Below are 27,069 nucleotides of genomic sequence, written 5' to 3'. Positions count from 1 at the left end.
AATATCACGAGAGCACATGTGTGAGAGGTATGTCCCAGCCTGGCACTCCTCAAAAAAGCCCTCAATGTGTGGTTTTGCCCCCCCCCCCCCCCCGACCCTTTACACGTCGGTGCTGATGCTGCGCGTGACCCCCGCCTCTCGCGTGGCCACGGTGTGGATGAGGTCCTGCTTACGGTAGAACCCGGCCAGGTCGGCGACGGGAATCTCCGGGTCCTCATGCACTCCACGGTAACCGGCGACCCCCCAGTCCCCGTTGCAAAGCCGCTCCGGGTGGTGCAGGTAGAAGGGTAGCGTGAAGCGGGCGCACGCCGGGCAGAAGCCGTGCGTCCGCTGGCAGCGCCGCTGGGGCAGCGGCGGCGTGAAGCTCCCCGGCCCGTTGGCCTCGGTCAGGAAGGTGGGCGGGTACGTCTCGGGTTCGTTGCTATAACGCTCCGGGGTGGGCGGCGTCGGAGGGGCCGACAGGGCCAAGGGGTGGGAAGGCGACATGGTGGATAGCTCCGGTTCCCCCTCGTTCCCCTTGGCGGACTCCTGGTCCCTCTTGCAGCAGTAATACTGAAAAGGGGAGATGAGCATCTTACGCTTGGGGGGATATTTTTGTGGTGGTGTCATTTGGGCCCCCGGCCCAGACTTTAGACACGTCTGCCATAAGCCGGTTTTTGAGTTTGAAGAGCGAGTGGAGGCTAACCAAACGTACCTGCAATCTACATAAACACAGCACAGCGACAATGGTGAGTAAGATGACGGCGGCCAGAATTCCACCTGCGATGACCACGGTCCCGGCTGACATTCGAAATCCTCCCCATCAACAATCTGCGGGCGAAGGTGGGGGGGGGGGGTGTTTAAAAGAGGACAGGGGTTAATATTCGTCTTCTTGGGTTCTTTGAATGTGTCGGGGAAAGTGTGAGGTGACGACCTCGTGCGACCGAAAGTGCTGGCGTGCCAGCCGCTAGCGACGCGTTTGATTGGTGGCATGTTTTATGCAGCGAGTCTGCATCAAAAAGCAGCACTTGGACTTCATTAGCACAAGTATTTCCTCGAATATATGACACTTTGTCACTGCCATTTTTGTTGTTATTATTTTGAATGTTTGTTCTAAACTTGGGCCATTCTAAAATGTCCCAATTTTTAGCCAGGTCCTCATAGTAAAGCTGTGTCATCATAAAAATGTCCTGATATGTCATGAATACAAGCACATGCACACACACACACACACACACACACACACACACACACACACATATATATGCACAGATACATACATGTATACATCCGCATACACAAACGTGCACACACACACACATGCGCACAAACACATTCACCGATGCACAAATGCACACAAAATGTTCCCATTTTAAGCCATTTCCTGATAGTAAAGGTGTGTCATCATATAAATGTCCTGATATATCATGAATACAAATTCGTGCATCACACACACACACACACACACACACACATGCGCACGGATGCATACACGTACAAACCGCACTCGCGCAAATGCACACACGCGCGCACACACATGCAGACACGCACACGCACATATCTGCACATGCACAAATGCACACGCACACATGCGCTCACACACATTCACATATGCACAAATGTACACAAAATGTCCCAATTTTTAGCCACGTCCTCATAGTAGAGGTGTGTTATTACAAACATTTCCTGATACAGTGATACCTCGGTTTACAAACCCCTTGGCTTACGAACTTTTCGGAACACACTCATCCTCACATGCACAAATGCGCACACACACATGCGGCACAAACACATTCACATTTGCACACAGAATGTCCCCATTTTTAGCCAGGTCCTCATAGTAAAGGTGTGTTATCATAAAAATGTCCTGGTATGTCATGAATACGAACGCACACACTCACACACACATGCGCACAAACGCACACGCACATGCACACGCACACACACACACACACACACACACACACACACACACACACACACACACACACACACACGCACACTTCCGCACGTACACAAATGTACACACACACATACACACACGTACACATCCGCACATGCACAAATGTGCACACACGTACACACACATCTTACCCATCACTCTAGTGCTGGTTGAAAAGTCATTAAGTGCTTCAGAGATAAGTTAAAAAAGCCAAACAAACAAACACACCTAGTGCTAACATCCACACAACAACAAAAAAAGTCACAAAAGTGGCTTGATTCGCTTCCACGACATCATCCATGAACACTTTCATACACTCTAAACAGTCCAAGCGGTGACGCGCAGCTCCTTTTACACCCCGTAAAAGATCCCCCGGCGGACACCACACACGGCCACTCAGCTCCCGTCTGCTGCGGCGGCACTGGCGCTGCGCACATTCGTCCTAGCGGCGGCGGCGCGCCGGTCGCGTGTGCGCGTGCGTCCGAGCGGGTCACGTCACAGCTGAGACCTGCAGAGGGAAGCTCGTCGACCTTCATCATCATCCTCACCTTGCTGGAGTTCTCTGTCAGCCAAAGTCACTCGGAAACTTCCAAAGTCAGCTTCCCTGCCGGGCGACCAATCTGGTAGGGATCTCACCAAGATCTCATCATGATCTCAAACGAATAGCCCATGCACCACCCTCTCACTGTTACAGTCTGAGTGAGACCCTGGAAAATTCTGGCGAAAAACTGAAGCAGCAATAATGGATCACCAAGAGCTAGCTGGCATTGCCTTACCCATGTCTCCCTGTTAGCTGTCACGTCTCTAGCAGCTAGATGAGACTTGATCTGACTTGTGGGACTATTAAAGGCTTTCTGATTCTGATTCAGATTCTGATTCTGACTCGCCTCAGTGATGTACCGGCACAATGGAAGTAACGGGGCATCCATACGTGGGTCCGTTCAGATCTCTCAAGTCCCAGCTTTTGGGGCCTGGAACAAGCGTAACCTATGACAGATCAATCTGTGGAAAAATTGCCTCAGCCGGACCAGAAGATGGTTCACGGTACCCTTGGGCTTGTTCCTGCTCTGGCGGCAGCTGCCCGGCTTTGTTACGCTGCTGCAGTTACTGCCCTTCCAAGTGGTTTTTATGGATACCTTTTTACCCTTTTATGGATACCTCTCTACTTCTCCAGACTGCCCTCTTTTGTGTTCTAGACCACACACAAAGCATGAAAATAATATCATCATCTGTCGATCTATTCCAATATCTCCGTAGTGCCTCAATATCTTGGCTGGATTACCCAAAACCAAATTCATTTGTCGGCGCTGATCTCTGGAGCGTCTCGAGAGACTTCAAGATGGCACCGTCTCCGTTTCGGGGTGTTTGTTGTCCTACGTGGACCGTTTTCAGCATTTGGGTCACAACATTTGTTGAACAAGAACAAGAGTGGGCGATGGTTCAGGGTGAGGGTTAGGGTTTACAACAGGGGTGTCAACATCCGCTGTGTAATTTTGCCACTGTGAAATGTGAATTTCTCCACTGCGAGACTATTAAAGGTAAATCCAATCCAATCCAAGAGTTCTCACTGGCATCCGACGTCTCGCTGTATCATAATGTCCGATAAAGGCAGAGCAAGAAGTAGAGGAAAATCTTTTGGGTGGTCAATAATTCAGAGAAGCAGGCTGAGATTTCAGTGTCTTGTGCAGACAAGAGTGTGTAAAATTCATGAGAGCTCCCTTTTACTCTTTTTCACCCATCAGCATTGGACCCACAAGACACTCACCTGTGTCACAACAACATTGACGCTGTGCCCATGACCTTTCCAAACGAATGAAGAAGTACCAATCGTTAAGAGGTCCGGACGTGTGGTCTGGACAGTGGCACACACACATCATCGAGGTCACACTCATGAGCTTCTCGTCTTGGAGACTGTCTGAATGGCGCAGCTATCGCTCGGTAAAGCCAAGGTTGATGTGGTTCCAGTTCAAGCGAGTCCTTTTGGGTTCCATCGTTAAGTCCAATGTGTTTTACCGACCAGGAGATGCTCTGGTTCTGCGGATGACCTCAATCTCATCAGGTAGAGGGTCTGCAGGGTCTAGTCCTGGAACTTCCGACCACACTTTGGGTCTCTCTGGCTTTGTTGGGTCACGGTCAGTTGTTTGTTTTCATGTCACACTTTTGTTGACTTCCTTGTGATTTACAGGACTTTGAGTAATTGGGGTTTTCTGAACAAAATTGGCCTTCCGTGAGACGTTGTGTCAGAGGCGACCAGGCTCATGTGAAAGTGGCCGTGCGCTCCGAGACATATTGCAAACGTTGTCCACCAAGTGGATTGAGAACAGGAAAAAACAAGCTGGCAGCCAACGTATGAAAAATACACGAGCGCCTTTGGCCGCTAATGCTAATCCACCCGCCGTCCCGCTTGTTTTCCGCAAGCTGGTATGACAACTTTAGGAGACTTTCGAACAAGTCGACCCATGACGAGACGCCCTGAACAATTTGCGGTGTGTAAATGGTCTCGCATGAGGCATCCACAATTGGGACAAGCGTCTATCAGGCCTGTCGGACGTCTCCCCATACGTGACAACCCAAACCAGATGTCCCCTACGGGAGGTCTGTGACGTGTGACCACATATACAAAGATGCAGAAGAGATGACCCCAAGAAGATCTCCCCATGTAAAATGTCCCGTGCGAGACATCCTTCCATAAGTCATGATAACACGCTAACAGCCGGCGCTGAATATTCACGAGGCCCAATTAGCATGACGGACACCGAAAGGCACCGCTACGTTTTTTGTTTTTTGTTTTTTTGCCCGGGATGACTCGTTCCTTGTTCCTCGGCGAGGTTAGAGGCCATCCGCGGAAAGATGGCAGCGGAGGAGGGCGAGCTTTCAAGGCCCCCCTTCCCCCCCACGTAAAAGCCTCCTCATGCGGCGACGTGACTCCTCTCCCGTGCGCTTCACCGGAGATGAGCTGTAAGATTCAGCCTGGAGAGAAGAAAAAGAATATTTTTGCTTTTTTTACCTCCAAAAGTGGGCTCAGAGTATTGGAGAGCCTTCAAATGGAGATGCTTCCATTATTCAGTAGATTCACAGTGATGCTTGCTCGCACTCCCTGGCATAAAGACTCATGTTGGCTTCGGTTCACTTTTGTCAGGGAGTTGCCGTTGCAGTCACTCTGGGAGGGGGGGACTTCATCATCCTCATCATTCCGTTATAGCCGTTGGGCTCCCTTTTTTGCCTCGAAGGGCGCTTGGAAACAAAGGCAAAGTGATACCTCAGCTCACAAACTTAATTGGTTCCCAGAAAGTGTAAGGGGAAAAGTTCGTCTGCCGCACATTTATTTTCTATAACAAACCATAAAAAACGAGAATAATCCAATCCCAGGTCCCCATAAAACATCATTTTTTACTAAATAAGCCTGAAAACTACACAAAATATACCTTATTTTATGGTTAATAAATGTGATATTGTATCATAAATAAAGAAATAAACTGTACTGGATAATAAAGTCGTTTTATTGACCTTTGTGAAGGTCGTTGATGGTGTTGCCTCTTGATGATATCCGAGTGAAGTTGCCGTGCTTTCTCGGCGATAATACTCTCACTCACACTGTCCGCTGTTAGCTGCTTTTCGTTAATCCAAATCAACAGAAGTTTTTCAACCTCTTCTATTGCCTGAGACCGTTGCTTAGACAACACAGAAACACAGAAACACCCTTAGCCACACGTAGCAATGGTCAACTTAGCGTACTGGTACTGGGACGCTAAGTCACACAAACGCACACCTCGTTGGTGTTTTTCGATGATCTCCTTCTTCTGCTCGACCATCATTTTGTTTTGTGTCCTCTTCGGCTCTCTCTTGCGGGACTTCTTGTTTGGGGTTCTGATATGGGTCAGAATCAGAATCATCTTTAATGGCCAAGTATGTCGAACACACAAGGAAGCTGGAAAAGGTAGTGGGCATGGTACGGAGGGTCCAGTAGAATTTTTCCGTGCCCTTGTCTTGTTCATATCCTCAAGAGAGGGTAGGGCGGTACCAATGATTTTTTTTTGTCCCGCCGTCCAAACTATCTATTGGCTCGGGAGTCACAATGGGCCATCGGGACGAAGCCTTCGCAACGTTAGTCCATCACGGACGTCTTGCCAGCGGACTCCCCGTGTGATCAAACCGTTGGATTGCGCCAGTTTGTTCAAAACAAAAACAATAGAGTTAACGGTGCGCTACATTGAGGCTAAAAAGGGATTTGGAACGGTGCCGTTTGTAGACGTGTTTGCACTGGTCAAAGTGCGGACGTCGCTCAAGGTACAAATTTGTGCCCACCAGCAATCGTAGACACACTCGGACTCTGGGTGAGTGCCTTTCCTTGTCATCCTGGCCTTTGATACCATTTGACGTTCTGTCGCCCTTCCGTCACGTCATTTCGACGCCGTTCGTCTAGTCGAGGAGCACAAACAAGATGTGCAAGCTGTGGATTCTTCTTGCGCTGTTGGCCGTGGTACACCAGACCTCCGGCGCCGGCCTTGTCGACTCTGATAAACAGCCGAGCTCAGGTGCGGTCACGTGTTGCACGGTGCCCGGCTATTGGTTCTCAAACTCAAATCCTGGTGTTTGATTAGTGCCTCGACTGGGATCACAGACCTGATCGTGGTCAGGGACTTTGCTCATCTCCATGACTCCGAGAGCTATGTCGGCTGGAGTCTTACACTCCTGGCAGGGTCACCTACGCCGAACAGGTAAAAGGGTAGATCCCAAACCCACACGCAGGGGTAGGCATAGGCGGAGTCCGCCTATGAGTCCGGCTATGGATTTATAGGCGAAATCCAAGATCGGACTACCGGCAGCCCCATGCAACCACACTCCCCTCAAGGTCGTCTTGAGTCCTCACTGGGATACACTGGGTGTGGCAAAGCTTGTGGAGGAAGGAATCGTGCGCCCCGCCCCTCACACAAAATCCATTAGTAGCGCAGGCTTCAGCTTCCAGTGGAAGCTACGTCGTCTTCGACTCCGATGGACTGCCGCCAAGGAGGAGTGTTTGAGGTTCAAACTTTGTCAAACCTCTTCCGGTGGCTTTCCTTGTGGGTTGATTCTAAGGTTACACCGCTTGTTGACAGTGATGGTAAATTGTTCCTTCTCTCCTTCGCACAACAGAGCCATCTCCCCATCTTGATGATCACAGGCGTCCGGAACATGCACCCAGAAGAAGTGCTCAGAAGACACCGTCACATGTCCATAGACAAGGTCCTCATGACACACCCGCAGATTTTCAAAAAACCAACCTGAAATGGGAGCAGTGGAACGGCTCCATCCCGCACAACGCCGTCTTTATCCACAATTCATATTACTCGCGTGTGGATTACATCTGCAAAGTAGGCTGCCACCCAGGCTCATACGACTCCACGCGAGCCAACGCCTCCTGCGCCTACGTCTTTAACGAAGAAGGCTACATCTCCACGCGATTTGAGCTGCTGGTCAACAGAGACGACTTTGAGGTTCTGGAGTGGATGGACGGCAATGGTGGTTCAGTGACACCCAATTCCATCAAGACCTGCGCCAAGGATGACATTTATATCGGTAAGAATGCCTACGGACTGGGGGAAGTCAAGGTTAGCAAAAAGGTGTTCAATCTACCCTGGGGCGGAACCCGTTATCGGTACAGTCGTTACATGGTCCTAGAGATCTCAAAAGATATCCGGAGAGAGCACATGATGGACGTCAAGTACAACACAGAGGGCGTCGAGCCCACCAAGTACCCGCCTGAGATCTTGAGCAGGGATGGCCTTGAAAACTATCGGTGCGAACCCATCGTGCATACGGTCATGCTCTCGAAGAGCGTCACGTCAACTCGGAAGTGGCAGACCAATTCCGCCCTGAGAGTCGGCGGCAGCGTCACCGTCGAGGCGGGGGTCCCCGTGATAGCCAATACCAGGATTGAGGTTAGGGCCTCCCACACAACAAGGTTGAACAAAGAGCATTCCTCCTCGGAGACCACCACCCACTCGCTGACATTGGAGACAACGGTGCCCGCCGGTCACATCTGCATCGTCAAAATGCAGGCCAAGAAGTACGGCTTGGATGTCCCGTACACGGCGCGCCTCAAGCGCACATACCGCAATGGGGAGACCACGTGGACCACCGTCAACGGAATCTTCAAGGGCATCGATGTGACGGAGGTTCAAGGTGACATCGAACGCTGCCACCGTTTGGCTCACGTGAAGCCTTGTTTGGAAGACCCGTCGGGTGTGAATATGAAATAAAATGGAACTTCACGTCAGCCAGATTTGTCTTACATTCCCATACAGTGATACTTCGGCTTACGAACGCTTCAGCTCACAAACTTTTTGCCGTACGAACATTAAATTCGCGAGAATATAATCTTGGCATACAAACTAGTTTTCGGCGGACTAACCAAACCACACAGCGCCACGATGACTGGCGGACTAGTTTTAATTTCTTTTTGTGCACTCAGTGCAGACATGGTTTGTTATCGAGTGGAATACTTTTGCTAATATGGGACCGAAAAACACCTGACCACGGGCTACTGTTAAGCCAAAGAGGACACAAAAGAAAATGACGGCGGAGCAGAAGTAGATCATCGAAAAACACCAACGAGGTGTGCGTTTGTGTGACTTCCCAGTACCCAGTACCTTAGCGTCCTAGTACCAGTACGCTAAGTCGACCATTGCTATGTGGGGCTGAGCGTGTTTTTGTGTTGTCTAAGCAATGGTCTTGGGCAATATAAAAGGTTTAAAAACTTCAGTTGATTTGGATTAACGAAAAGCAGCGAGCAGGGGACGGTGTGAGTGAGGGTATTATTGCAGAGAAAGCACGGCAACTTCACTCGGATATCATCAAGAGGCAACACCATCAACGACCTTCACAAAGGTCAATAAAACGACTTTATTAAACAATACGGTTTATTTCTTTCATTACAATACAATAGCACATTTATTTATACGTAAAGTAAGGTATATTTTATGTAGTTTTAAAGCTTATTTAGTAGAAAACGGTGTTTTATGGGCGACCTAGGAACAGATTATTCTCATTTTTAATGGTTTCTTATGGGGAATGTTTGGCAGACAAACTTTTCGCCTTACACACACTTTCTGGGAACCAATTAAGTTTGTAAGCTGAGGTATCACTGTATTTGATATCTGCTGCACACCGCTTCAGAGGAGACCCTATCGGGACTGGGTTTGGCGATCTGGTTTTGGTCATCTTTGTGTTGCTTCTGGTTCCCCAAGTGGAAAGAAATGCCTCCCCAACTTTCTGCCACTGCTAGAATTGTCTACTTCTTCTTTTCCTTTCTTTCATTACAATACAATATCACAATTATTCTACATAAAATAAGGTATATTTTGTGTAGTTTTAAGGCTTATTTAGTAGAAAATTATGTTTTATGGGGACCTGGGAACTGATTATTCTCATTTTTAATGGTTTCTTATGGGAAATAAATGTTTGGCAGACAAACTTTTCGCCTTACACACACTTTCTGGGAACCAATTCAGTTCGTAAGCTGAGGTATCACTGTACTTTAATCCGCTATCATGCCATTTACACCAATGGATCAGTCTGTGGTTTTTCCAATCCTCCAAGCATTGATCCATTTTTCCAGTCTCAAATCCATCCATCCATCTAAACAAGCCCTTCTTCCATCACGGCAGCCCCCAGCTCCATCCATCCACTCAATTTTTGGTTTCCATACGGGAAACAGCGCCACACAACAAAGGCTTGCAAGCAAATCCTGAAACCCAGCCAAGGTTTGTCTGGCTACCGTATTTGCACTGGTCAATGTTTTATTCAGAGGGGGGAGGGTGAACAGTCCAAGTGCAGACCAAGACCAGAGTATATATAGACATCTGTTTTGCTCCACCGGGTCAACCCTCTCGGACTGGGTTTGAAATTCCGGTTCTGGTCGCCTGTGCGTTGTGTCCGGTTCCCGATGAAATCAACGGTGGTACTGCTGGTGCTGGTTCTGCTGGCTATGGCCTCATCTCAAGGTCCAGGTGGACCCCTGCCCCGTAAGTCTTATCTTTCGGTGCTCTTGGAGTAAGCGTTTGGGTGAGGTACACATCTTGTGATAGGATTCAGATTTTAATGTTTCCTCGACCTCCGGCAGAATCGACCCAGAACCAGGATCGGACGCATGTAGTCCCTCGACACTCTGGTACCGGATCACCGCATCTGATTGGTGGGAACCGAATAGGCACATCGCCAAAGTCATATGAAGATTTTTATTTTGAGGGAACTAAGTTGGAATGGCAGCGGTATACGGGTTGTATCCCCGCCGAAGCTGTGTTCATTTACAATGGCTACATGCAATCCCGCGACTACGTCTGCAAGCACCAGTGCGAAGCAGGCTACTACAGACCCACGGAAGGAGAGTTCTGTGTCTTTTCCAACAATAAAGTAGCTCTGCGTTCTGAAGACTTTTCCTTGCTGGTCAATAATGACACATTTCAGATCCTGGAGTGGAAGGAGGGCGGTGACGGTTCGGTGTCCTGGAACGCGGTCAAGACCTGCAAGAAGAGCTACAAATACGTTGGCAAGAACGAATACGGTTTGGGAAAGGTGAGCACCAACGATCAGAAGTTTTTCTTGCCATGGAAAGAATCTGAGTACGCATACTCCAAAAACTACATGTACTTGACCATCAACGAAGACATTGAGGAGGACCACATGGAGGACATGACCTACGACACCAAAGCAATCAATGTTAAGGAGCTTCCGCTGGAGAAGATTAAGAATGACAGCATCAAGAATGAAGACTGCCAGGGAGTCACGGTCACCCAACAAATCAAGACAAGCAGTACGGTGGAACACAGGTGGGACAACAGCCTCAACTTGATACTCGGCGGAAGCGTGGTCTTAAGAACCGGTGTCCCCCATTTGGTCATGGCACAGGTTAGTTTTAATATAGACAGAGAAATCAGTCTTACCAATGGCAAAATCTACATGGAGACCAACGAGCACACCGTCAAATTCAAGGCAAAGGTCCCGCCCAACAGCTTGTGCAAAGTCCACATGGTGGCCAAGAAGTATGGCGCAGAAATCCCCTACAGGGCCTTGCTCAAGCGCACTTACACAAACGGCGAGATCAAGTGGACCAACGTAACCGGCACTTACCGCAGTATCCAGGTCTCAGAGGTCAACAGTTTGGTGGAGCGCTGTGAACGTCTGTCCAATGTCAAGCCCTGCAAAAACACGACACACTCACACTCACTGTTTGGACTCTGATGATGGTCCTTGTGAGAAGAATTAAACGGAAATATCAAAGAACATCTTGGGTCTTCATTGTGAAAAACTCCTAAGTACAGTGATACCTCAGGTTCCGAACTTAATTGGTTACCGGAAAGTGTGTAAGGCGAAGAGTTCAACTCCCAAACATTTATTTCCCATAAGAAACCATTAAAATGAGAATAATCCATTCCCAGGTGCCCATAAAACAATAATAATAATAATAATAATAATAATAATAATAATAATAATAATAATCATACATTTCATTCATAAGCACCTTTCAAAACTCTCAAAGACACTTTACAGTCACAGGATATTTTTTCTGCGGGTGAGCAGTGGCAGCCACACGCTTTAGCGTTCACTCAACCCGGAAGTAACAAAGTAAAAAAACTAAATAACAAATAATATGACAACACAAAGACACAGAGTCCTTCATTCTTCAGCACTTTCTGTACCTTCTTTGTGACATGAAGCAGTTCTATATGAAAGAGGGGAGGATCAAAGCGTCCTTTTCAGCACTGGATCAGGGACGTCATGGTGGAATGTGCACATCTACTACAAGCTAAATGTTGAAAGCAAACACACAGCTGTTTTCTACGATTTCATTTTCTACTAAATAAGCCTTAATACTACAGAAAATATACCTTCTTTTCCTTTCGGCTTTTCCCCTCAGGGGTCGCCACAGCGAATCAATGTCCTCCATCTATCCCGGTTTTGTACATCGTCTTCCCTCACACCAGCTATCTTCATGTCCTCTTTGACCACATCCATATACCTCCTCTTCGGTCTTCCTCTCGGTCTCCTGTCTGGCAGTTCAAGGCTCAGCATCTTGTCTTGTCTTGCTTGTCTTAATCCTTCCTAAATATCATGCAACATTCTTCCTTTTTCAACTTCCACCATTTTGTCCTCACTTCAGCCTTTGGTTTCTTCATCTTCCCAGACAGATTGTGTAAGGCGAAAAGTGTGTATCTCAAAAAAAAAAAATCCCATAGGAAACCATTAAAATGGGAATAATCCGTTCCCGGGTTTCCATAAAAGATACTTTTCAACTAAATAAGCCTTAAAACTGCACACAACATACCTTATTCTATGTATAATAAATGTGCTATTGTATTGTAATGAAAGAAATACACTGCATTGTATCATAAAGTCACTTTATTTACATTTGTGATGGTCATTTATGGACGAACTTGATGGTATGGCGTTGGAGGTCGAAGGTCAAAGGGAATTGCTGTTTGGAAAGAGAGGCGCATTACACGACGACTGTAATTAAAGAAATAAACTGTGCTGTAAAATAAAGTTTTATTTACCTTTTTGATGGTCGTTGGTGGCTTATGGAAGGAGAGTCAGCTTCCATAAGGACTGTTGTTAACTTAACCTCTGGTGCTGTTCGGTAGTGTGCTTCCGCCGAAGATCACTCCGCCAGCCGTGGTGGGTGTGTATTATGAAAATAGTGTTTATTATAAGGTTTAATTTCATAAATTTGACGTTTGTAAGACAAAAAGTTTGTAAGTTGAAGTGTTTGTAAGTTGAGGTCTCACTGTATTCACAATAGCCATTTCCATTCTCTTAGCAAAGTCAACCACCATCTGGAGTCCAAACCTGCCCATCACCTCCTCATCATCTTTGTTTCCTGCGCCAACATGTCCATTGAAGTCTCCACCAATTACAACCCTCTCACTTCTCGGGATGTTCTGTATGACTTCATCAAAGTCCAACCAAAATTTCTCCTTCTCCGCCCACTCACATCCTACTTATATACCCACAAACAACATTGAACACCACACCTTCAATTTCTAGCTTCAGACTCATTATTCTATCTGATACTCTTTTTACTTCTAAGACATTCCTGACAAACTCCTCTTTTAAGATAACCCCAACTCCATTTCTCTTTCGGTCTTCACCTTAAACCCTGACCCTAAGCTTCTAGCCTTGCTCCCTTTCCACCTGGTCTCCTGGACACACAGTATGTCTACCTTCCTTCTCTGTATCATGTCAACCAGCTCGCTACCTTTACCTGTCATTGTTCCTACATTCAAAGTTCATACTCTTAGTTCTATACTCTTGGCGTTCCATTTCTCTCTTTTCCTCCGGGCACACCTCCCTCCTCTCCTTCTTCGACCAACAGTAGTCCATTTTCCACTGGCACCCTGAAGGTCAACAGTACCAATGGCGTCCGTTGTTAACCCGGGCCTCGACTGGGATTCATAGGTTTGATATTCGCATATTTGTTTTGGCAAAATGTTTTACGTCGGATGCCCTTCCTGACACAACCCTCTGTATTTATCCGGGCTTGGGACCGGCACAATAAGACACTAGCTTGTGCCCCCTAGTGGCTACATTACACAAAATATAACATATTTTAATAATAATAATACAAATAATACATTTCATTTAAAAGCACCTTTCAAAACTCTCAAGGTCACTTTACAGTCACAGGATCAGTTTTTCTGTGAGTGAGCAGAGGTAGCCACACATGCCAGCGTTCACTCAACTCAACCATTGTGCTTTTTTGCGCCTGTAATGGGCAGCATCTTCACAGCCCCGCTTTTTTCAGTGGAAGGTCGGTGCTGTTGGACAGTCTGCGGCTGGATGGATACATGGCTTGAGGAGCCCGCGATAAGAAGGAAGGAGTGTCAGCGCAGAGCGCCGATGCGTATGTGGAACTGTTGCGGCTTGGAATTGAAGCAGATTTATGTGGGACAGGAGATGTGAGACAATCTCTTTTCGTCAATGGATGCTACAGCTGCGTGTTTGCTTTCAACATTTAGCTTGTAGTCGACGTGCACATTCCACCATGATGTCCCTGATCCACTGGTGAAGAGACGCTTTGATCCTCTCCTCTTTCGTCTGGAACTGCTTTATGTAACAAAGAGGGTACAGAAAGTGCTTAAGAATGAATGTCTCTCTGTGTGTTTGTGTTGTCATGTTATTTGTTTATTTATTTTTTGTTCTTTTGACGTCTAGACGGCGCCGCGAGAGTGGCTGCCTTTCCAGCAGCTCTTGTGTTTTGCTTTTCTACTTTCATTTCTTTCATAACTTTGCTGCTGTGAAATGTACATTCCTCCACTACGAGACTAATAAAGAAATGTAAATTTCTCCACTGCGAGACTAATAAAGGCAAATCCAATCCAATCCAATCCAAGCCAATAGATAGCTAATATCTCGCCAGCTAGATAGCTAGCCAGCCAGCCAGAGAGCTATTATACGGTATAACACAAAAGACAAAGAAAATAGCACAATATTTCTTACTAATTCTACATAAACGTTTTATGTATAATAAATGTGCTCTTGTATTGTTAGTCGTTTTATTGACCTTTGTGATGCTCGTTGATGTAGTTGCCTCTTGATGATATCCGAGTGAAGTTGCCACGCTCTCTCAGCGATAATACCCTCACTCACACTCTCCCCTGCCAGCTGCTTTTCGTTAATCCAAATCAAAAAAAGTTTTTCAACCTCTTCTGTTGCCTGAGACCGTTGCTTAGACAACACAGAAACACCCTTAGCCACACGTAGCAATGGTCAACTTAGCGTATTGGTACTGGGACGCTAACTCACACAAAACCACACCTCGGTCGTGTTTTTCGATGATCTTCTTCTTCTGCTTGACCGTCATTTTCTTTTGTGTCCTCTTCGGCTTAACACTAGCCTGTGGTGGAGTCTTTTTCGGTGCAATTATAGTAAAAGTATTCCACTCGATAACAAACCACATCTGCACTCAAAGAAAGTAGGTGTGGAAAACTAGTCCGCCAGCAACCGTGGCGCTGTTCGACCGTGTTGTTTTGTGTTCATCCGCCGAAAACCAGTCCGCCAGCCAGCGTGGCGGCGCTGAGTGGTTTGGTTCGTCTGCCTAAAACTTGTTCATATGCCAAAATTATATTCTCGCGAATTTAATGTTCGTAAGGCGAAAATTTCGTGAGCTAAAGCAGCTAAGAGGGGACAGTGTAAGTAAGGGTACGATCGTCGAGAAAGCACGGCAACTTCACTCAGATAGCATCAAGAGGCAACTACATCAACGACCTTAACGAAGGTACATAAAACGACAATTATACAGTACAGTTTATTTCTTTAATTACAATACAATAGCACATTTATTATACATAAAATAATGTATATTTTGTGTAGTTTTAAGGCTTGTTTAGTAGAACATTATGTTTTATGGGGACCTGAGAACGGATTATTCTCATTTTAATGGTTTCTTATGGGAAATAAATGTTCGGAAGACAATCTTTTCGCCTTACACACACTTTCTGGGAACCAATTAAGTTTGTAAGCTGAGGTATCACTGTATTTGATATCTGCTGTCCACCATTTCAGAGGAGACCCGATTTGGACTGGGTTTGGAGATCTGGTTTAGGTCACCTGTGTGTTGTCTCTGGTTCCCCAAGAGGAAAGAAATGCCGCTCCAAATTTCTGCCACGACCAATTTTATTTATGTCCTGTTTTTAAAAATTTCCTATAAGCATACTACTGCAGGACACTCCATCAAAGAAAATCCATTCATCCATTATCTGTTCCACTTTATCTTCAGGACTGTCGCAGGAGGTACTGGAGCCTAATTCTCCCGTTTAAAGGATTTGTTTGCACTGGTCAATAATTCATACGGAGGACGGCTGCGCGTCAAAGTGCAACATCGCTAAGAGTACATATTTGCAGCCGCTGGCTAACAGCTGACACACATGTGGTCAGTGTATCGTTCTCCACTAGTCCTTTTGATGTTCTCCCATTCAAGTGAAGGACTGGCGTAAGATGGCCGAGTTGCAGGCTCCTGTTCTGCTATGGGCTTTGGTGCTCCTGACCTGCGCCATTTACAGCGATCAACGATCCACTTCAGGTAACGTCACACGGTATCAGGTCCTGGACCGGCGGTTCTCAGACTACTGGATGAGCTCCTCTGGTGTCCAATGTGTCCCTTGTTCATCCATTCCAGGGGTTACCTGTGATGGTCAGGATTAGGGGTGGACCCTTGCAAAAAGAACTGGGGAAGTACAGTGATACCTCGGCTTATGAACGCTTTAGCTAACGAACGTTTTGCCTTACAAACGTTAAATTTGCGAGAATATAATCTTGGCATACAAACTAGTTTTCGGGAAACACACGGAGCGCCACAAGCCGGCGAACGAGCCGGTTCTTGGAGCTCCTAACAAGGAGCTGAATATGGCAGCCAGCTTTTTATTCCCTCTATTCTCCGCCCCCAGTCTTCGGTTAAAGCCGCATGTGATTGGTCAATTGGTCCGTGGTAGAGGAGGGAGGAGACACATGCAGCAGGACACATGCAGCATTAAGCGGCGAAAGGGTTACAGAAACAGAAACATACACACACATGAAAAGGAGATGACAGAGCTTGAAACAAAAAAACAAAAGTGGAAAAAAACAAAAGGAAAATGGTGAGAAAATGAATAGAAAACAGTAACATTAGGACTCGTTTCAACTTTATTGATAGTTCAAAGGCAGAGTGTAGACCGCAAGGTTAAAATATCCCATCAATCAGGCATCACAAATAACCCGCACGAGCCAGCTGTACAATTTGAAGAGAACATACAAGCAATGGAACCAGCTATTAATGAAGTTTCGAGTGTGTCTGCCTGCATCTGTTGCTGTTACAATAGCACAACTTCTAAGATGTACAACCAGAGCTCCTTGAGACATGCTAAAAGCTATCCATTCCATCAAGCCATCAACGACCATCACAAAGGTAAATAAAACAACTTTATTTTATAGTACAGTTTAATGAAAAGGTTTCTTCAGCCGTCATCTGTACTTCTTTGAATGTGTCGGACGTTTTGGTTCTTATCCAAGAAACTTCGTCAGCAAACTAAAGTCAGCTAAACAGCTAAATCCTTCATTAAACCGATATGGTGGGGTGAGGTTCAATTTGGATCGTTCGTATAACAGCCTGCTTAGTGGAGGTGCAGGAAGTAGTCCTCGGCAGGACCCTGTGTAGCAGGGACCTATCATAGCAGAGTCCGGCACCGCCATGTCTGGACAGTGGGGATATATATATATATATATATATATATATATATATATATATATATATATATATATATATATATATATATATATATATATATATATATATATATAAGGACTAGTTCGCTGACGAAGACTTCAAAAAAGTACACCTTCAAAAAAGTACAGATGACGGCTGAAGAAACCTTCTCATCGATGGACCACTCCTGTACGACTGAGAGCTTACACAGACGTTTTCCTATGGGAAATTAATGTTTGTAATACATACTTTTCGCCTTACACACACTTTCTGGGAACCAATTAAGTTCATAAGCCAAGGTATCACTGTACTCCACGGGGGCTTGGGGTGGGTTTAGGGGTGCTCATTGGGCCAGTCATCAAGTTGATCAGGGAATCAATGCGAGATGTAAAATATTCCTTACTCTCATTTACAAAGTGTATCTGATATTTTGCATGCATACACCTGAACACTAGGGTTCACTAGGAGAAGGAATAGCAAGGACATGCATACAGAATGACGAGGACTCGGGAACAGAATGATTGTGAATCCAAGTCCCCGGAGACTTGTCCCGGGCAGACAAGTCTCTGGTGACTTGGGTTCAGAATCAGAATAAGAAAGCCTCAGAAGATGATTAAAGGCTTTCTGATTCTGAACCCAAGTCCGGAGACTTGTCTGCCCAGGACAAGTCTCCGGTGACTTGGGTTCAGAATCAAGTGCACCCGAATGATTGTGTTCCCGAGTCCTCGTCATTTTGTATGCATGTCCTCGCTATTCCTTCTCCTAGTGACCCCTAGTGTTTAGATGTATGCACGCAAAACATCAGATAGACTTTGTAAATTAGAATAAGGAATATTTTACATCTTGTTTTCTTCTTTCTGTCTCAGTCTTGCTTTCTTGAAGGTTTGTTGTCTTCTCTCCTTCACAGGTGTCCACCTGGCTCCTGAGAACAAACGTCCGGAAGAACCGCCCATGAAAAGAGCTCTGAGGCCATCATCGGACTTCTTGAGAAGAATGAAGGATGACCCAACGACAGACTATGATGAAACAAACCTGGAATGGAAGTGGTGGTCTGGCTCCATCCCGGACGGCGCAGTGTCTGTTTACAGCTCGTATTCCAGCCGCGTTGATTACATCTGCAAAGTGGGCTGCCACTCGGGCTACTACGACTCCACACTCGACAACGCCGCCTGCGCCTACGCCTCAGACGGAGTGGGCCACAGCTCTACGCAATTTGAGGTCTTGGTCAACACGGACGACTTTGAGATTCTGCAGTGGAAAGAGGGCTACGGTGGTTCAGTGACACCTAATTCAATAAAGACCTGCGCCAACGAAGATCTTTACATCGGCAAGAATGAGTATGGACTGGGGGAAGTCCAGGTTAGCCAAAAAGTGTTCAACCTTCCCTGGGGCGGAAGCCTTTATCGGTACAGTACTTACATGGTTCTAGAGACCATGAAAGATATCAGGAGAGAGCACCTGATGACCGTTGAATACAACACGAAGGGCGTTCAACCGATCGAGTACCCACCCGAGATCTTGAACAGGAACACCATTTCAAACGGGCAGTGTCAGCCCATCAAGCAAGAGATCACTCTCTCGAAGAGTGTCACATCAACTCAGAAGTGGGACATAAATTTCGCAGTCACAGTGGGAACCGGTCTCACCATCGAGACGGGGATCCCCTTCATAGTCAAAGGCAAGATCGACCTCAAGACTGCCTTCACCTACAGGTTGAACAAAGAGCGCTCCTACTCAGAGACCACCATCCACTCGCTGACACTGGAGACAACGGTGCCCGCTGGTCAGTCGTGCACCGTCACCATGCAGGCCAAGAAGTACGGCTTGGATATCCCGTACACTGCGCGCCTCAAGCGCATCTACCGCAACGGGGAGACCAAGTGGACCAGCGTCACCGGGACCTTTAAAGGCATCCAGATCTCAGAGGTTCACGCTGAAATGGAACGCTGCCAACCTCTGCCCGACGTTAAGCCTTGTTAAAGAGACCCATTGGGTGTGAAATTGAAATAAAGAAAAATTTTCACGTCATCGTGTTTTCGCTTTCGTTCAAGTGCACACAACCATTAAGTCCACTGCCAAGCCAACCAGTTCACATTTTGGACTTTTCACATTTCCACGATAGCTGTCACATTTCAACATGATCGTTTCACGTTGAACCAGGAAGTTAACCCATTCCCCAACATTCCTTTGCTATCTATTTGCTATCCAGAGCTGTCTAACTAGCTAGATAGCTATATATTAGTCATCTATTAGCTAGCTAGTTAATTTGATCTATTTGAGTTATTCCCGGTTGCAAGGGGTCACTGTTGCTGGCTACCTAGCTAGCTATCTATTTGATATCTATTAACTGTCTAACTAGCTTGCTAGCTATTAGTTATCTGTTAGCTAGCTAGCTAACTTGATCAAATTGAGTGAACGCTGCCGCATGTGGTTGCCGATGATCACCCACACAAAAACTGATCCTGTGACTGTAGTTACCTTGAGAGTTTTGAAAGGCACTGATAAATGAAATGTATTATTATTGTTATTATTATTATTATTATTATTATTATTATTATTATTATTATTATTATTATTATAGGATGCAAACAACACCATTATGATGACGGCTGTCCTTTAAGTCCCACAGCTCTACCCTAGTGCAAGAATACTCGTTTCACGATTAGAACGGCTCACAGTCTAAAAATCGACGAGTACAGGTAACATCCGAGTTATGACCGGCGCGATTTACGACCACCCGTACTTACGACCACGAGCGCCAGACATTTTTTTTTAATTCTACACTTGGCACTGGAACGTGCAAGCAGCTGGTAATGCGTACTACAATTTTGGCCAGCCAGCATGTCACACACTCGCACAGCAATCTACTGCATGACTACACTCAATACAGTAGATATACAGTACAGATACCGTCTCCTGTAGTACTGTACATTGCTTTTTTTCTGAGGGTGTGTGTAGGGCGACCTCTTCTGGTCATTAGCAGGGAGAGCGATTTTTCAACACTATATACAATTCAAATATCAAATATAAATCGATAATATGAAATATAAAATGATAAAAACGACACTAAAAGGTAAGTATAACATTCATAAATGAACTGTACAGTAAACAGTTTTGTATAGGTATACATATTATACAGTAATAAAATTTGATCATATGAAATATAAATTGATAAAAATGACACTAAAAGTTATAAAATGTCTAAATGAACTTTAAACATTTTCATATATAATAGTATTCAATCGAAAACGTTGCTTCAAAACAACAGACTGACATCGTATACTATCCTGTCGTGTAAACGTCAAGTCGGCCATTTTGAATTAATTTCAATTTCCGACCGTTTGACTTAGATCATTTTGTCAGACGGGAACGCAATCGTAACTCGGATGTTACCTTGTATACCAATGTAGCTGGCTTTGGAAAATAAGGTTTGCAACGAGTATACTCGTCCGCAACTGAAAACAGAACATTATGGTAAACGTGAGAGAGAGATGAGCAGTGAGAGACAGACAAATAGAGTGAGAGAGGATAGAGAGAGACAGAAAGAGAGAGACAGACAGAGAGAGAGAGGGAGAGAGAGAGAGAGACTTCAAGACTAGACAAGGAAGACAAGACAGGACATTTTGACAAGGAAACTCACCCAGACTCGGTTCTAAGCGGTTTTGGCATGCGACCAAGGACATGTCCTGGTTCAAGTCTTGCTACACAAGACCGATACCCTTTGGCCAAGCTCATCCTGGAAGACATCCACATTTTCAACGATCATTGCCGCCTTGTTTACGCTAGGCAACGTTCGATCCGTTGGATGGCATCGAATCACAAGTGCAGCTGAAGGGCAGAGTACATTCTGTCTATAAATATTTGCATAGGTGGACCACTGTTCCAGAGCAGATCCTCTTTGGACTGGGTTTGGGAATGAGGTTCTGCCGTTCTGTGTGTCCCCATTGGTGCCTGATGAATCCGTCGGCGGTCGTTCTGCTGCTGGTCTTGCCGGTTCTGACCTCGACCCAAGGTCCTGATTGTGGCCAGCCTAGTAAGTGACAACATGAGTGTTGTAGTTGTTTTCCTTTCTCGGTTGTAGTTTTTAGTGGCCTGGGGAGAAGGAAATGGTGTATGGTCTGTGTTTTTACAAGTCAGCTCCAGACGCAAGCCTTTGTGGTTTATTTCGAGCTGCTTCAAAGATCAGTCACACATGGTTGTGAGGTCTTGGTGCTTCTTCATTCCTCTTTTCTGTGTTTCTCCGGCGTCCTGCACAGAGGCCGTGATGGACCCTACTCTGATCGACGTGATTCCTCAACTGTCCCCTCTTTCGATGCCTTCAAACACCTCCCAAGCTGTGTCATCGTCGTCCGAAGATTTTGATTTTGAAGGAACTAACTTGGAGTGGCAGCAGTGGACGGGTAGTACCCCCAATGGCGCCGTGTCCATTTACAACGGCTACACCAAATCCTTGGACTACATCTGCAAGCACCAGTGCGATTCAGGCTACTACAGACCCAGCGAAGGTGAATTCTGTGTCTATTCCACTAGTGGAGAAGCCAAGCGGACTGACGATTTTTCCTTGCTGGTCAACAAAGAAAAATTTGAGATCCTGGAGTGGCAGGAGGGATCGTACGGTTCGGTGGCCTGGAACGCGGTCAAAAACTGCAAGGATGACGACAAATACGTTGGCAAGAATGCGTACGGTCTGGGCAAGGTGCATGTCAGCCATCGAGTCTTTTACTTGCCCTGGGGCAGCTACGAGTACATCTACCCCAAGGACTACATGTTCTTGGGAATCAACGAAGACGTTCAAGAAGACCACCTGATGAGCGTGACCTACCACACCGAAGGCATTAAGGTGGTGGAACATCCCCCGGAGATGATGAAGAACGACAGCGTGGAGAACAGGGAATGCCTGGAAGCCACAATCACGGACAGTCTCAGCAAGACGAACAAAGTGGAGCACAGGTGGCAGCACACCTTCACCCTCTCCCTCGCCGCCAGCACCGTCTTCACCACCGGTATCCCCCACTTGGCCGAGGGGGCTATACGATTTAGCGTGGAGACCAACATTGCCGTGACCATGGGGACCACCTACACTGAGACCACCGAGCACAAACTCAAGTTGTCGACCAAGGTCCCACCTAACAGCTTGTGCAAAATCCACATGGTAGGCAAGAAGTATGGCGCTGATATCCCCTACACGGCGCGACTCAAACGCACTTATGCAAACGGCGAGGTCAAATGGACTGCCGTCACGGGTACCTACAGCAGCGTCCAGATCTCAGAGGTCAATGGTGTGGTGGACCGCTGTGAACCGGTGCCGGGTGCCAAGCCATGCTAAATCGCTTTTGTTTGGACTCTGATGAAGGTTCTCATGACAACTAATTCGCCCATTCTGAAAAGATCATAGCTAACGTCTGCTGCAAATATTGTGTTGTTGCAAACATCAATCATAAAATCATCTGGATTATATCAGGTATCCTCCTCCTCCTCCTCTGCAGTCCATCGGAGTCGAAGACGACATAGCTTCTGCTGGAAGCTGAAGCCTGCGCTACTACAGTGATACCTCGGCTCACGAACATAGTTGGTTTGCAGAAAGTGTGTGTGATGCGGAAAGTTCATCTTTCGAACATTTATTTCCCATAAGAAACCATTAAAATGAAAATAATCTGTTCCCAGGTCCCCATAAAACACAATTTTCTACTCAATAAGCCTTAAAACCACAAAATAGACATTAATTTGTGTATAATAAATGCGCTATTGTATTGTAATCAAAGAAATAAACTGTACAGTATTATCAAGTCATTTTATTGACCTTTGTGATGGTCGTTGATGTAGTTGCCTCTTGATGATATCCGAGTGAATTTGCCGTGCTTTCTAGGCGATAATACACTCACTCACACTGTCCCATGCTAGTTGCTTTTCAGTAATCCAAATCAACAGAAGTTTTTCACCCTCTTCTATGTTATCTATTTTAGCATACAGGAACTGGGACGCTAAGTTACACAAACGCACACTTCGTTGGTGTTTTTCGATAATCACCTTCTTCTCATTAGCCTGTGGGTGGGTCTTTTTCGGTCCCATGATAGCAAAAGTACTCCACTCGATAGCAAACCACGTCTGCACTCAAAGGCGGTGTGGAAAACTAATCCGCCAGCCACCGAGGCACAGTGTGGTTTGGTTTGTCTGCTGAAAACTGGTTTGTATGAAAATAATAGCAAAAATAGTGTGAAAAGATTCCTCTCTTCACTTCTTATTATTTATCTGGCTATCTAGCTAGTTATCAAGCTGGCTACCTTTTAGCTCTCTAGCTATTAGCTGGCTATTAGTTACCTATCTAGTTCTCTATTTGAGTTATTCCGGGATGAGTTAACGCTGGCGCGTGTGGCTGCCGCTGCTCACCCAAAGAAAAAAACTTATCTTGTGACTGTAAAGCGACCTTGAGAGTTTTGAAAGGCACTTATAATTTAAATGTATTATTATTATTAAAAGTACACTCGATAACAAACCACGTCCGCACTCAAAGAAAGGGTCGTGACAAAATCTTGTCCGCTAGCCACCGTGGCGCTGTTTGACCGTGTGGTTTGGTGTTCGTCCGCCGAAAACTAGTCCGCCAACCACCGTAGCGTTGTTTGTTCGACCGTGTGGTTTGGTTCGTCCCCCAAAAACTAGTTCGTCAGGCGAGACTATATGCTCGCGAATTTAATGTTTGTGAAGTGAAAGTTCGTAAGCTAATGGGTGTAGTGTGAAGGATGGGGTGCGCAATTCCTTCCTCCACAAACTTGGCCACACCCACTGTATTCCAGTGGCACGAATGAGGACTCAAGACGACCTTCAGCTGAGTGCGGTTGCAGGGGGCTGCCGTCCGATCTGTTGGACTCCGCCTATGCCTACGCTGGAATCACTCTTTGTCTGTTCTCGACCCTTTGACCTGTTTGGTTTTGGTGACCCGGCCAGGAGTACAAGACTCCAGCGCGGCATAGGGGTCATGGAGACGTGCCTCACCTCACCAAGTACCTCACCACGATAAGGTGGTGATCCCAGTCGACGCACAGTTATCCACACGAGGGAGCTCAAGACCTTGAGGCTTTGAAAAGAACTTGAATAGGAAGAAAAGTCTCCAGGAGACAACCGGGCTGTACTTTGTTCCAATGACTCTTCCCTATCTTCAACAGGCCTCTATTTATCACTCACGTGTTTGCGATAACGCCGCTAGATCAGAACATTTCCGTAGCATAAGAAAAGCAGGCTCATGATTGGTGCATCAACTACTTACTACTACTTACTACTACCTACTTGCGTGTTATTTTTGCGTTGTGTAAGACATGTAACAGCGGGTGACGCCGGGTGTTAGATGGCATCTGTGACATTGGGGGCGTCGCATGGTGGTTAACGCCCGATTGACGGTTGTGTGTTGATGCCCAGTGCGCGTGCCGCATGCTGCGTCGGCGTTGAGGAAGGCGTTTCTGTGTGCGGGTGGCCTATAAGAAGCAGGCGTGGACTGAACGGAGTGTCCGAGGGAGAAACGCAGAGTCAGGGTGAGTCCCTGTTTCATCCATCAGTACCGAATCCGTCGTTCATGGATCAGAATCAGAATAGGAATCAGAATTGTGTTCATCATGACAATCGCGGCTGAAACATGATTTGATTGTGATGAGATCGATGAAATGATGACGCTCATTGGCGCTTATAGTATGACAGTTTTGTCGAATGCTAGCTCGTGCATTCTCCGAGTGTCTTGAATTGTATGAGGTCAGAGTCGATAAATTATTCGCGTGACATGAACTAGTACGGTGTCATTCTCGAACATCGGCAACAGTACTCGCGGCGCACAGTGGGGTTTGGTCAACTTGCGCATGGTGGCCTGTAGACGTCTTGCTTGTGTCATGTTATCCGGCGACCAGATGAGGGTGCTGTTGTTGCTGTCCATTCTCTTTGGTGGGGCTCGTGCCGGTGTCCATGACATCATCCGCGAGAGCGCCCATAGCAGGAAAGGTGAGGGATGTACTCTCTATCGACTTCGATACTCAGACCGTCACGTCTCTTGACAAACCGTTGACGTTTGCCTCGCAGCATCCCTTCTCAACCCGCAGCGAGAAGGCGTCGTTCCAGACCGGATTTCGGCTGCAGTTCCAGCAAGACGCGCCCCCGCCGATCTGTTCGAGCAGGAGGCCCTGCCTTCTGACTTCCTGTTTGGCGACAACGTCAACCTGGAGTGGCGCCCGTGGAACGGCTCGTTGCCCGACGGCGCGGTGACCATCTACAACGGTTACACGGAGCGCACCGACTACGTGTGCATGTACAAGTGCCAGGCGGGATTCTACAACGCCGCCCTAGGGCCCTACTGCCGCTACCCCTACGGGGACGCTGAGTATTACGCTACCGAATTCCAAGTGCTGGCCAATAGGGACAACTTTGAGTTCCTGGAGTGGAAGGAAGGCTCGTACGGTTCGGTCCCGCCACACTCGGTGCGCACCTGCCATGGTGGGGGCATTTTTGTGGGCAGGAACAAGTATGGCCTGGGGAAGGTGGTGCCGCAGTTCGAGGCCTTCTTCCTGCCGTGGGAGGGAGATGAGTACTGGTACAAGAAGTACCAGGTCTTGACCATCAACCGGGATGCCTACACGCAGCACATCTCTCACGTCCGTTACAACCTGGACCGGGTGGCCATCTTCCAGTACCCGCCTGAGACCATCCAAATCTCTACCGTCACAAACAACGAGTGCCAGGTAGGGAATTCCTCGGACGTGTTCCAATGTCCCCACGCAAAATTTCCATGAGGCAATGTTGAATTTACCCCACGGCAGGCGGTAAGCAAGATGGTGACCATCTCCAAGACCAGCGAGAAGGAGACGACGTGGCACATCGGGCGGGCCACCATGCTGGGCGTCACCGGCAGCATCACAGCCAAGATCCCGTTGATCGGATCGGGCGGTCTGGAGCTGAGCGGCGAGAAGACGCTGCAGTTCTCCCGCGGGACCACCCTGGTGGAAGCCCTCTCGCACTCGGTGTCGGTGGAGCTGACGGTGCCGCCCAACCACTGGTGCCGCGTGCGAATGGAGGGGCGCAAGGTGAAGGCCGACATCCCGTACATGGCCCACCTCAGCCGCACGTACCCCAATGGCGACACGCAATGGACGTCCGTGTCGGGCACCTACGACGGCGTCCAGATCGGAGAGGTGCGCGCTGTAGTGGACCGTTGCCGCCTTGTGGGAGATGCGCCACCCTGCCAGTCGCCGTGACAACCCGAATGTCAGCGTGTCCGTCGCCGGCTTAGGCGTTGCCAATAAAGATTTGACCCAAACTGCTCATTTTCATGGTGTTTGTCTTCCCAAGTTGTGATGTTGAGGGTCTTCCAGATAAGGGTTACAGTTTCAAGTCTGGGTATGGCTATCAAAACAGGGTTGGGGTTTAAAGTCAAGGTTTAAAATCAGGGTTTCAAGTCAACAACATGGATTCCTGTATGGAGCTCACGTCTGATGAAAGCCAAGGTTTCAAACCGGGATAGCAAATTGGGGTCTAAATTGAAAAAACAAAAACCCAGAACCCGCTGTGGAGGTCCAAAAGTACAGAAGTCGGGTTGTGAACCAATCAAGGAGTTTTCCAACTGCGTTTCGGGTTTCAAGCAAGTAAAGCCTTCAAAACTTGAGTTGTGCTACCAAAGTTGGGCTTTCGGGACGAGGTACGGGGCGGTTGGGTTGAGGTCTCAAACAAGGATCCAGGCTGTCACCTCGTCGGGTTTGAAAGTAAGCAATGTGCAAGAGGATGAAACGAGGATCGAGGCTGTCACCTGGTCGGGTTTGAAAGTAAGCAACGTGCAAGGGGATGAGTCCGCGGCATATCGCCATCGGTGATCTTAACATCAGAAGCCAGCACAACAATGTCTGGACATTTTTTTCAAAGACTGAGCTTGATGACCTTGAGGGCAAGGTCACTCAAGCCATCAAGG

At 47.1% G+C, this 27,069-nt stretch overlaps 7 protein-coding genes across 8 annotated transcripts in view; 5 read left to right on the top strand and 2 right to left on the bottom strand.

Moving 5' to 3' along the window:
- Positions 1–99: 99 nt before the first annotated feature.
- On the bottom strand, positions 100–3,357 carry LOC148899713 (protein FAM163B). Of its 2 annotated transcripts, none has more exons than XM_088995571.1 (3): positions 2,074–3,357; positions 695–810; positions 100–552 (listed from the first exon to the last, which is right to left on the bottom strand). In XM_088995571.1, exons 2-3 carry the CDS (start codon positions 785–787, stop codon positions 100–102), a joined length of 546 nt encoding a protein of 181 aa, XP_088851697.1. In that variant the 5' UTR covers positions 788–810; positions 2,074–3,357. The 2 variants fall into 2 exon arrangements, with proteins under 2 accessions (XP_088851697.1, XP_088851698.1); XM_088995572.1 differs by having other exon boundaries at positions 2,150–3,357.
- A 2,094-nt stretch (positions 3,358–5,451) lies between these two features.
- Positions 5,452–27,069, bottom strand: part of tor2a (torsin family 2, member A) — a 57,352-nt gene continuing 35,734 nt past the window's right edge. Inside the window, exon 6 of the transcript XR_016114785.1 lies at positions 5,452–5,568. The gene's annotated coding sequence lies outside the window, so the exon portion shown is untranslated. The remainder of the gene's footprint in view (positions 5,569–27,069) is intronic.
- On the top strand, positions 6,235–8,177 carry LOC148899712 (natterin-3-like). Its single transcript, XM_088995147.1, has 2 exons — positions 6,235–6,456; positions 7,055–8,177. The coding sequence occupies exons 1-2, from the start codon at positions 6,363–6,365 to the stop codon at positions 8,158–8,160; spliced, it is 1,200 nt and encodes a 399-aa protein (XP_088851273.1). The 5' UTR covers positions 6,235–6,362; the 3' UTR covers positions 8,161–8,177.
- On the top strand, positions 9,735–11,182 carry LOC148899711 (natterin-3-like). Its single transcript, XM_088995148.1, has 2 exons — positions 9,735–9,924; positions 10,023–11,182. Exons 1-2 carry the CDS (start codon positions 9,846–9,848, stop codon positions 11,138–11,140), a joined length of 1,197 nt encoding a protein of 398 aa, XP_088851274.1. The 5' UTR covers positions 9,735–9,845; the 3' UTR covers positions 11,141–11,182.
- On the top strand, positions 15,811–19,163 carry LOC148899710 (natterin-3-like). Its single transcript, XM_088995145.1, has 2 exons — positions 15,811–15,977; positions 18,043–19,163. The coding sequence occupies exons 1-2, from the start codon at positions 15,893–15,895 to the stop codon at positions 19,113–19,115; spliced, it is 1,158 nt and encodes a 385-aa protein (XP_088851271.1). The 5' UTR covers positions 15,811–15,892; the 3' UTR covers positions 19,116–19,163.
- On the top strand, positions 21,008–22,925 carry LOC148899709 (natterin-3-like). The gene is made up of 2 exons (XM_088995143.1): positions 21,008–21,168; positions 21,392–22,925. Exons 1-2 carry the CDS (start codon positions 21,051–21,053, stop codon positions 22,459–22,461), a joined length of 1,188 nt encoding a protein of 395 aa, XP_088851269.1. The 5' UTR covers positions 21,008–21,050; the 3' UTR covers positions 22,462–22,925.
- On the top strand, positions 23,068–26,427 carry LOC148899708 (natterin-3-like). Its single transcript, XM_088995144.1, has 4 exons — positions 23,068–24,658; positions 25,025–25,115; positions 25,194–25,849; positions 25,928–26,427. Exons 2-4 carry the CDS (start codon positions 25,025–25,027, stop codon positions 26,360–26,362), a joined length of 1,182 nt encoding a protein of 393 aa, XP_088851270.1. The 5' UTR covers positions 23,068–24,658; the 3' UTR covers positions 26,363–26,427.

The sequence above is a fragment of the Hippocampus bargibanti genome, linkage group LG04 (genome assembly GCF_051943395.1).
Source record: "Hippocampus bargibanti isolate YZ-2025 linkage group LG04, ASM5194339v1, whole genome shotgun sequence".
In the NCBI taxonomy this organism is placed as follows: Eukaryota; Metazoa; Chordata; class Actinopteri; order Syngnathiformes; family Syngnathidae; genus Hippocampus; species Hippocampus bargibanti.
The sequence above is the reverse complement of the archived record's forward strand: the minus strand, read 5'-3'. Positions and strand labels throughout refer to the sequence as shown.